This window comes from Lactuca virosa, chromosome 1 (assembly GCF_052849685.1).
Source record: "Lactuca virosa cultivar CGN04683 chromosome 1, Lactuca_virosa_CGN04683_v6, whole genome shotgun sequence".
NCBI lineage: Eukaryota > Viridiplantae > Streptophyta > Magnoliopsida > Asterales > Asteraceae > Lactuca > Lactuca virosa.
Window position 1 is genome coordinate 69,585,742 of NC_136426.1, and position 10,726 is coordinate 69,596,467.

Genomic DNA, 10,726 nt, shown 5'->3' on the forward strand with positions numbered 1-10,726 from the left:
TTTTTTTAACCAAACGTTTGTAGTCCAGCGGAGTTAGTGGAAATGTGTCATTCAGTCATAAATGTATACGGAATGCATAGCAATATCATTTACTCACATCTTACAAAAAATCAAGTCACTAGTTTCTTACAAGATATAGAAAATGGTGTTCAATGGTAACTTGTGAGTTTGGGAAGAAAAAGAGAGATAAAGAGGTGAAGAAAAGTGAGAAATAAAGAGCATTTAAATCTTACGACAAAATATGCAATTTAATAGTAAAATATAGAATATGTGTTTGCCGTTGAAAAAAAAAATTACATCCAATTTTTCCTGATTTTAACATTGATCATCCCTAAATAAATATTGTTCTCACTCGTTTCATCCTTAAGTCATCTAGATGATTATTTTATCATTTTTATAATTTTATTATCACTTACTTCTTGAGATAATATTAATTGGTCCCCCTACCCCACCTCCACTCAAATCTCTAACCCGTCGTTTATTTCTTAAGGATCAATAATCTTTATATAGGCATTATTTTATAAAGACGAAATATGAATAATTATTGCTAGTCAATTACACATAGTTACATACTATTAATGATGTTACTGCCATTATTTTGTGTCATATCAAACACGTTGCTAGACTTAGGCATTATACAATTATATGACATACAACTATTATATATGGCATATTACTGTTACGCACTATACATGCATTATACAATTATATGACATACAACTATTATATATGGCATATTACTATTACATATGACTTATTCCACTACATTATTGTTTTTGACATCTAGTGATAATACACATATGGTGAGTGTTTCCCCACCTCCACCCAAATGCCTAACACGAAACGTCTCTTTAACAAGAGGCAACACATATTTCGCTTAAAAACCACAGACAAGATAGTAACATATTATGCTAGAGATACACAAACATTTACCTTTTTCAAGAGTTTTAGAACTTTCCCTTACTCTTTTATTGCAAAGTTGCACACAATCATCGAGTTGCTCCTAGTATGGAAATAGTTTCAAATCATGAACCACAACGATATAGCTATATAATGAGTCACTTATGCACCAACCATGTATGTAGACTCATAAAAGTAAATCAAGTCATCATTTGATGGAATATACTATTATCAAAATTAGATTGTTTTAACAGTCGATCAATCATTTTCTGCTATTAGGTCATTCGTTATACCCATCACATACCACATATGTGGTGGGTGCCACATCAGCATCACATTCCCCTACCACTAACATGGGATACATATCACTAACACACCACTCCACATCATTATTTTTATTTTTTTTAATTCAAAAATATAATAAAATTACATTTTTTATAATTAAAAAGCATTCATTTTTATTAAACTAGTTTTTCATTAATTATAAAAATAAAATTACAACTTCAAACTACATTACTTAGTTAATGTAGAAAAAAACATTACATTAATTAAAAAAACAAACAAACATACATATAAAAAAACCTAATCGTCGTTCATGCTACGTTGGTACAAATGTTCCGCGACATCTTCTCGAAGATTGAAACACGTTTCACTGTTATGAATTTCAACAACTCGCTCTAAAAACGCATTCGTTCCGGGTACGAACTCCTCAATTGGAACGACAACGTCGTTCGAATCATACGTGCAAATCGATCGACCTTCATCTTCAATAATCATATTATGTATTATAATACATGCTAGGACCATTCATTTAATTCTTTCTTTATCCCAGAGTCGTGTAGCATATTTCAATACATGCCATGTATACTTAAAAACTCCAAATGCCCTCTCGATATCCTTTCTCGCCGATTCCTGTTTTTTTGTAAACAACTTTGCCTTTTCACTTCGAGGAACCGAGTATGCCTTCATCAATGTAGAATAATCTGGGTATATCCCATCACCAAGGTAGGAACCGTATTTGTATGCGTGCCCGTTCACCGTGAACGTCATATCAGGTGCTTTGCCGGTCCAAATATCGTTTAAAAGTGGAGACTGACCAAGAACATTAAGGTCGTTGTTAGACCCCGCTACTCCAAAAAAGGCATGCCATATCCACAAATCTTGAGATGCAACAACTTCTAGGATGATAGTTGGTTCACCTATATCTCCTCGAGTGAACTAACCACGCCATGCATTTGGACTTTTTTCCCAAGCCACATGCGTACAATCTAGACTGCCAAGCATACCCGGAAATCCATGCCTCTCTTCATCAGCCGAATATAATCTCTCAATATCACGTTGAGTAGGTTTGTGCAAATAATCTTCGTGAAAAACCTCATAAACACATGCACAAAACCAATCTACACATTCAACTGCGATCCTTTCGGATACTTTCAAGTATTCGTCAAATGCATCAAATGTTATACCGTATCCCAAATACCTAATAGCAGCCGCACATTTTTGTATACTACTAAAACTCATTCTTCCTCTAGCGTCGGGTTTTTGTTTGAAAAAATCATAACGAGATTCTAAAGCATTACTAATACGTAAAAATATAGCTTTATTCAGACGGAAACAACGTTCAAACGAGTCGTCATTATAAAGACAATTATAGGCAAAGTAATCACGTACCAATAAGTCGTGTGTGGCTTGGCGATCACGATTGACGACCGCCCTTGTACGAGCAGCATTCGAACTTTCTTCGTCATGAATGTGTTGCACAACGTTGAAGAATGTCTCGACGAATTCTACGTCGTCATCCGAGTCAAAAGTTTTTAAAAATTTCATATGTTGTGGAATCCATGTATATGTGTTTTGTGGTTTTAGACAATGAAGGTGTAAGTATTCGTGAAAATAGAAGGTTTATTTATGTTATTGAATGGAGTTTGAAAAAAAAATAGGCAAAATAGCCGTTCAACGGCCAAAAAAACCAAGCACCAATCACCTTCTCCGTTTGAATTCGCCGTCAGGAACACGAAGGATCACGACCACGCCCGACCACGATTAGTCGGGGTGGTGTGCACGAGTTTTTCTCGTGGCCACATGGACCACGGATACTCTCGTTGAGAGTATACCACAAGGCCTTACCACCACCCTTGACAACACACAATGTTATCATTTGCGGCAATATATAACAAACAATATATATACAAGGTTTTACATCCTCGTTGTCAGGTAGCTCAATAAACATTACCATACGATTTGATAATCAACTCGACATAACTTTCTAGCCACCAAATAATCTAACCTAGAAAGGTTTATACTTGACAACATGTCCAATAAACATCCAACAAGTCTAATGTTATATGATCCAAACCATTGTTAACTTTCACTCACGTCCCTCCACAACCAAGAAATATTATGCATATCTCGTCTTGTGAAAAAACAAACGACTATAAAGAACAATATAATAGCATATTGAAATACCGTCAATCAAAACATAATGCAAAATTGTAGAATATTGAAAGATGGATACAAAATTCTCAATATATCGTTCGCATGGTATTCTCGAAACCTAAATAGGTAGTATTCGTTGGCTTTGATGGAAAACTAACGTCGTAAAATTAGTAAATATTGCAGAGATATGTTTTGGTGAGAAAAAAAATTACATCACATGCTAAATTTATATTCTAGAGCTTGAACCGTTGATCATTTAGACCGCTTGGTACGAGTAATGACATGGCACCCAAAAAACGTTGTTATAACGTCATGAACACCGCCCCCGGGGTGAATTATTGCTTGTTATGGTGGTAACGGAAGGTAACGTGGTTTTTTTCTTTGAATTTCGAAAATGGTCACAATTTCGACCGTCATAAATACTCACAATATATATATATATATATATATATATATATATATATATATATATATATATATATATATATATATATATATATATATATTACATTTTAACTCTACTATAAATACACATACATATCTAATTTTTACCTACACAATACATATATTTCACTCGATATCAATTTTTACACACAACTCAACCATTTCACATTCAACCCACTATGGATCAAACCCAAACACAACCACATCCCTTCCTCTCGGTTTTGCACAATATGAGGCGTACGCAAACACCCTCAACTCGCAAACTGTAGTCATAGACCGTACCTTGAGTTGGAAATAGTCCAGATAATGGATTGTTGCTAAGATCCAAGTTTCTAAGCGATGAATGGTTATTTAAAAATGTCATAACACTTGCATTAAATTCGTTGGATCCAAGATTTAAAGTTTTCAACTTGCTCAATATGGGAACCCTCTCAAAACCCATATATATTTAAGAATTGAAACAGTTATTCATATAACAGTACGCTCAAGTCTGATATATTGATAAAGTAATTTAGAAGAAGGTATATTTATATCAGTTTTTAATATGGTTATCCATTAATTTAAAATTTTTAAGTTTATAGCTAACAAAATGATCGATTGAACATCCTCAACTCGCAAAACTCACCACAACTACCATTTCCCGACAACTTTTTCAATCTCGCCTCACCCCCACTACATTTTCCTATACAAAACCTTTTCAACACATTTTCTTCAATGCCACAAACAACCACACAACCACCACCCACGCAGCAAACAGTTCCCGAGACGTAAGTTGGGGGTAGTCGGAAACCAACGGCCAAGAAAGGGAGAGCAAGAAGGAAAGGGAAAGAGGTCGTGGTAGAGCAATCGGAAGAAGAACCTCCAACATGGTGGACATCGGAGGAAGAGTATGCGTTGGTGGTGTCGTGGTGAGGGCATCAAAAAACCCAACTAAGGGAAACGATATGAGAAAAGTTGCTTTTTGGGAAGTTGTGATCGGCAAATTTCGTGCAATTTTAAAGAAGGATGACACATATCGCAATCGCGATATGTTGAGTGGCAAGTGGACTCAAATTCGTAAGAAGTGCAGCAAGTTCAATTTCATCTACAACAAACTTTCATCGCACAAGCAAAGTTGTGCGACCAATTTCGATGTTTTAAAGCGGCGAGGGAGTAATATCATGTCGAGACGGGTCACATTTTCGAGCACGAAAAATTTAGGAGATTGTTAAGGACGACCCAAAATGGTTTAAAACACCAACATCATCGGAACAACAATCCAAGAGGTCTTGCGGCTCGGGCTCGTTCGATGTTTCCGATGCACGCATAAATATCGACCTCAATGTCGACACCAATGAGCTCTCAGGCGACTTCAATGACATCGAAAAGATCTCTCCGCCTCAACGACCGATAAGGAGCGACAAGGTGATGCGTGCTCAACGACATGCGGAGGAAAGCAAAAGTAGGCTTCAAGAGTACGCGGAACTGAAACAGAGATTTGACGTCCACAACGACATCGCAATTAAAAGATATGACTTGCAATGTGAGCATTTGGTGTTCCTACGTCAACAAGCCGAGAAAGATCACATGATGAAGAACTTGGCAATTCTTCAAACTAGCAAGGATAATATATCATGGACACAAGTGGAAGTGTTCCGAAAAATAAAGGCGAAGATTGAACAGAGATATTTAGGCGAAGATTGAACGGAGATATTTAGGTCAACAAGCCGAGAAAGATCACATGATGAAGAACTTGGCAATTCTTCAAACTAGCAAGGATAATATATCATGGACACAAGTGGAAGTGTTCCGAAAAATAAAGGCGAAGATTGAACAGAGATATTTAGGCGAAGATTGAACGGAGATATTTAGGCGACGAATAATATATCGGTTTTATATTTTTTTTTAATTTATAATTATCGTATGTTTTTTTTTCAATGTTTTTTTTTTTTTTTTGCTTTGTAATGTCATTTTTAGTTTTTTAATGTTATTTTTAATTTAGAATTTAATTAAATTATATGTGTTTTTAATTTATATGTTTTTTATAAATATTATGACAAATTAAAAATATAAAACAAATTGGAAAAACACAAATTACAAACATAAAAAAGTAAATAAAAAAAATAAAAAATAAAAGGTGTTATCACATTTTATTTGGTGTTTTCCATTTTCATATTTGATGTTATAACATCAAAGTGTGACAATGATGATGAGAAAACATTTTGGATATGATAACATATAATAACATGTTGCCCACACTCACACCAAACGGTAACTCACTTAATTACTTTGTTGAAACAAGGCTCCCCTTTTCGTCGTTTTTTTGTGATCAAACCAATTTGAAAGTCCATATTTATATAACCATCCTTCATTTCTTACTCGTTTATACATAATTCTACATTCACATTTCAAATGCATCAAAAACCACTTTGTTACACAAACGGGTAAAAATGTGAAACAGCCTCCATTTAACCGTTTTCTGAGTTATAACTCGTCAATAAAAAAAATTACTGACGCTTATATATGTTATTTGGTCATTTTTACTTTAATAACTTTGTTATTATTAATGTTTTTTTATCAATAAAAATGGTCATAGTTGGGATATCTAGAGCATTGGACCAACTGTAGGGTACTCCAACCAAAGAAAAACAAATTACAATTAGAATGTTCATAAAATGGATTAAGTGCCTAATAAGCTACAAATACCAGTAATGAAAAAGACAACAAGTGGCTCAAACAAGCATATAATTAAAAGTTCCACATACCAAGTCCTTCAACTGTACTACTAACAGAGTTCAAATAACTGCAAGAAGAAAAGGACGATAATACCCACCCGGTTACAATGAAAAGACAAAAATACCCATTGTGTGATTTTTCTTGCTTCTCAGTTCCAAGAGGACCGACCACCGCCGTAACCCCGCCCACGATCACGGTCACGAAAACCACCATGGCCTATATAAAACCAACATCAAGTCTCAATAACAAAACCAAAGGGCAAACCAGTCATTTTTTGGAAAAATAAAACTCGGACAAACCAACCTGATGGTGGAGGAGGTGCACCTCGCCCCATTGCCGCTAAATCAGGGTTGACTTTCTGACCGGCCTCCTGAAGTATGGCAATAAGTTCCTTAGCAAACCGAGCATTTGCTGCTGTAAAAAAAGTGTATGCTGTCCCTTTAGCCCCGGCTCTTCCTGTTCTCCCAATCCTATGAACATAATCTTCCAAGGAACCCGGGAAATCATAATTTATCACATATTTCACGTCCTTCACATCTGCATTTTCATTTTCATTTTCATTTTTATTAATCAACAATATGAATCATTAAATATATAATAATAATTAGTTGAGAAATTAAACGTACCTAAGCCACGAGCTGCAACGTCTGTAGCTGTCATTATTGGACTTTTACCAGCTTTGAATTCGGATAAAACCCAATCTCTTTCTGCTTGACTTTTATCTCCATGGATTGATAAAGCGGGCCACCCGTCCATTCTGAGCTGCCGGGTGATTTGGTCACACCCTTTTTTCGTGTCCATAAAAATTAGAATTCTACTCCCATCCATGATGTCATCCAGCAGTTTCACCAATCTGAAAAAATTTATCAAATTTTATTATTTTAAAGCGTCTAAAAAGTTGAAAATAAAAAATCATCTATAAAAATGATCTGCTTACTTGTTATACTTTTGATTCTCGGTAACAATATCCACATGTTGTTGAATCGAATGGTTAGCTTTTAAGTCTTGTGAACCAATCACCACCTATACAAATTTCAAGTACCAATATAACATGTCCACAAAATACAAAAATATGGATTAAATATGAATATATGGTGAAAATAGAAAAAAAGTAATTACTTTGTATGGGTTGTAAAGAAACTGTCTTGCAAGTTGCTCAACTTCCTTTGGCCATGTAGCACTCCAATACAAGGTTTGACGATCTGGTCGAATCTGCATATATACAAAAACCCATAAGATAAAATATATATATTTTTTAGTTTTCTCTTATTATAAAAGGAAGATTAAAAACTACTAATCACAATTCACAAACCTGTGAAACAATTTTCTTCATTTGAGGTTCAAAACCCATGTCAAGCATCCTATCTGCCTCATCCAACACAAGGTAAGTCACCCTCCTCAGGTTTGTATGATGAGACTCCAACATATCAATCAATCTTCCAGGTGTAGCAATGATAATCTCAACACCTAAAAGAAAAAATTTAAAAAAAAAAAAAAATGATGATGAAACATGTGCTTTAGGCACAACAAAGATAGATAGCTATAATGCTGGAAAATGTTAAATAAGCTGAAGAAGCATTAGGATATACCCGATCCATAGTAGTAAAGTCATCTTTGAGCTTATCACCACCTACCTTTCTGTAAATCACGAACTTGAGGACCCTTTGGAACCCCACCATAAATGCAGGTATTCTTAATCTTTGAAGATGCGCCAAATTTAGTTGCTTCTTGTTGTATTTGAACAGCAAGTTCACGAGTTGGAGCTAAAACTAACACAATTGGTCCATCTCCTGGAGCTGAAAAAGAGTAAATATATGAGACTGATGAAATGGATTGGATGCTGAAAAAACTTGAATGTAAAAGGTTGAAAAGAAGAGAAAACTGCATACATAAGATTGGTTGAGCATTAACATGCACAATTGCAGGCAATAGATAAGCTAGAGTCTTTCCAGATCCTGTTTCAGCAATTCCAATGAGATCACGGCCCTTTAAAGCCATTGGCCATCCTTGAGCTTGAATTGCAGTAGGCTCTGTGAAGCCTGCTTTCACGATTTCTTGCATAACATAATCTGTAATATACAATGGATCATTGAAACTAATTAACAATTATAATTTATAAACCCTCTGAGAATGCAGTAACGATTCACCATTCATTCAAGCATCTTCAGTATTTACCTGGAAATCTTGCATCGCTGAATGTTTTAACAGGCTTAGGAACATCACGACCTTCAACAGTGATTTCTCTTCGTGTCCTGTATTCTTCTACCTCGCTTTCAGACATTTTAGCAACAGCTGGAGACTCCACGTAGAAGTTCTTCTCGAAAGGAGTCAATCCTTCCAAATCCACCTTGCGCTGAGTGTCAGAACTTTCATGGTCCCTCTTGCTAGATGAAGAATTATACCCGCCAAGACCAGAACCTCCGCTGAACCCTGAATCACTGAACAAACCAAGAAGAACTTGGGTCAGGAGCTTTTTGCTTTCACCAATAGAAACCCCAGGCTAATAAAATTCAACTCAATATGAAACCCTAGATTGAACCCTAAATAACATAAATCAACCTATGGCATAATACTCGGAATTCAGAAACCCTAGATGTATAAACCACGCTTCGTTAACCCCATAGGAACAGATAAGGAACTCATAATCCATGTGTACAGAAAGACGAATATGAAACTAGGGTTTACCTTCTGCGGTCGCGATATGAAGCGGGATCGCCAGAACGGCTGTCATAACGACTCATTTTGTGTTTGTACACGCTGCGAGGAGGTGATGATGGAGATTGGTTGTATCAAGGCCAACAGAAAGTTTTGAAATTTCAGCTAACGTGAAAATTTTGTGAAATAATGGCGGAATTGTAGCTAGCTGCGATAAGAATCTTCGCTCTCAACCTCACCGCCTGGTTTTGTTGTTGCCTGTTGGTCTGCTCGATTGCTGTGGCTGCTCGTGTATTTCTGGTGGTGAAGAGGCTGAATGCAATCCCTACGCCGGGCTAGGGTACATTCACGCAATCACGCTTTTGATAATATATTACCACAAAATGTGTAGTTAATTTTAGAGTAAGTTGCACTTTTTGTTCTCTCTGGTTTAACATCGATATGAATTTTTAGTTCAATTTCTGAATTTTGATATGGCTTGAAGGAAATGACTCCGTTTTGGACATGACGCAACCATATGACGTCGTTTATGACTTGAAGGAAATGACGCCGTTTTGGACATGACGCAACCATACGACGTCGTTTAGAGTATAACCCTTAGGGAGCAAGTTTCGGACTGTTCATTACCCGAAGTGGTTATAAAACGGATGATGGTGCCCTAAAACGATCACAGCCACTAACTTTGTTGCCCGAAATTCGCAAAGCAAATTGTACCCTAACTAAGCCAAAAATGCCTTATGTGGCGTCGTCGCGCAACAGTTGGTCCTTTGAAGACCGACGTCACATTCCAGCTAACGGCTCCATTACAGGCGAGCCACAGGACATCCATATCACTCTTCTCCAACTTCAGTTTGAGGTTTCACTCGTCAGGGAAGAAGTGAATGCAGACCAGCGTCAACTCAAGGAAAGTCTGCGCCGAGAGATGGATTCCATGAATCGTGAGGTCGATGATGTAAGGGCAGGGGTGTTGGAGATGTCCTATTTGACCGATGACCTGAGGAACCATTTTTATTCACTCCGACCGGCGTATGTCAGGGCATGATGAAGAAGATGTTTGTAACGCCCGCAGATTTGGGCTAGTCAATTTAGAGACAATAAGCGTTAAAAATGACTTTTTGATAGAAAATTATTTAGGATAAATAATCTTAACAAAAGTTATAGTATATGTCTGTAACGCCCCGATTCTCAGGTATTGATTTTGTTTATACAAGACTTTTCTTGATTTCAAGGCCTACTCGACGAGTTGGGTACCCGACTCGTCGAGTAGCAGCGGGTTGGTCTGCGTGCTTAAGTGACCTACTCACCGAGTCCAAGTAGGGACTCGACAAGTAGGAGCTGAATGATGAAACCCTAATTTCCGGGGTTTTGCACCCTATTTAAAGGATCATTGGCCTCCCCTTCACAGCCCCTTGACATTTCAAAACCCTAATTCGTGTGTGTATGCTTCTTTGGTGTATTTAAGCTTTGAGGAAGGATTTTTGGTGAGAAAAGCTTGGGGAAAGCAAGTGATCAGAAGCAAGGAACTCATGGGAATCAGAGATCTACTTCGGTTGGCACCCTTTTGAAGGTATTAAGC

At 36.6% G+C, this 10,726-nt stretch overlaps 2 protein-coding genes across 2 annotated transcripts; both read right to left on the reverse strand.

The window, feature by feature from the left end:
* Positions 1-1,707: 1,707 nt before the first annotated feature.
* Positions 1,708-2,727, reverse strand: LOC145114907 (uncharacterized). The gene is made up of 2 exons (XM_079051031.1): positions 2,187-2,727; positions 1,708-2,099 (listed from the first exon to the last, which is right to left on the reverse strand). Exons 1-2 carry the CDS (start codon positions 2,725-2,727, stop codon positions 1,708-1,710), a joined length of 933 nt encoding a protein of 310 aa, XP_078907157.1.
* Positions 2,728-6,372: 3,645 nt separating this feature from the next.
* On the reverse strand, positions 6,373-9,521 carry RH20 (DEA(D/H)-box RNA helicase family protein). Its single transcript, XM_079074898.1, has 10 exons — positions 9,181-9,521; positions 8,671-8,933; positions 8,385-8,564; positions 8,130-8,291; positions 7,808-7,962; positions 7,615-7,707; positions 7,433-7,518; positions 7,122-7,348; positions 6,799-7,032; positions 6,373-6,711 (listed from the first exon to the last, which is right to left on the reverse strand). Exons 1-10 carry the CDS (start codon positions 9,234-9,236, stop codon positions 6,644-6,646), a joined length of 1,524 nt encoding a protein of 507 aa, XP_078931024.1. The 5' UTR covers positions 9,237-9,521; the 3' UTR covers positions 6,373-6,643.
* Between the last annotated feature and the right edge of the window lie 1,205 nt (positions 9,522-10,726).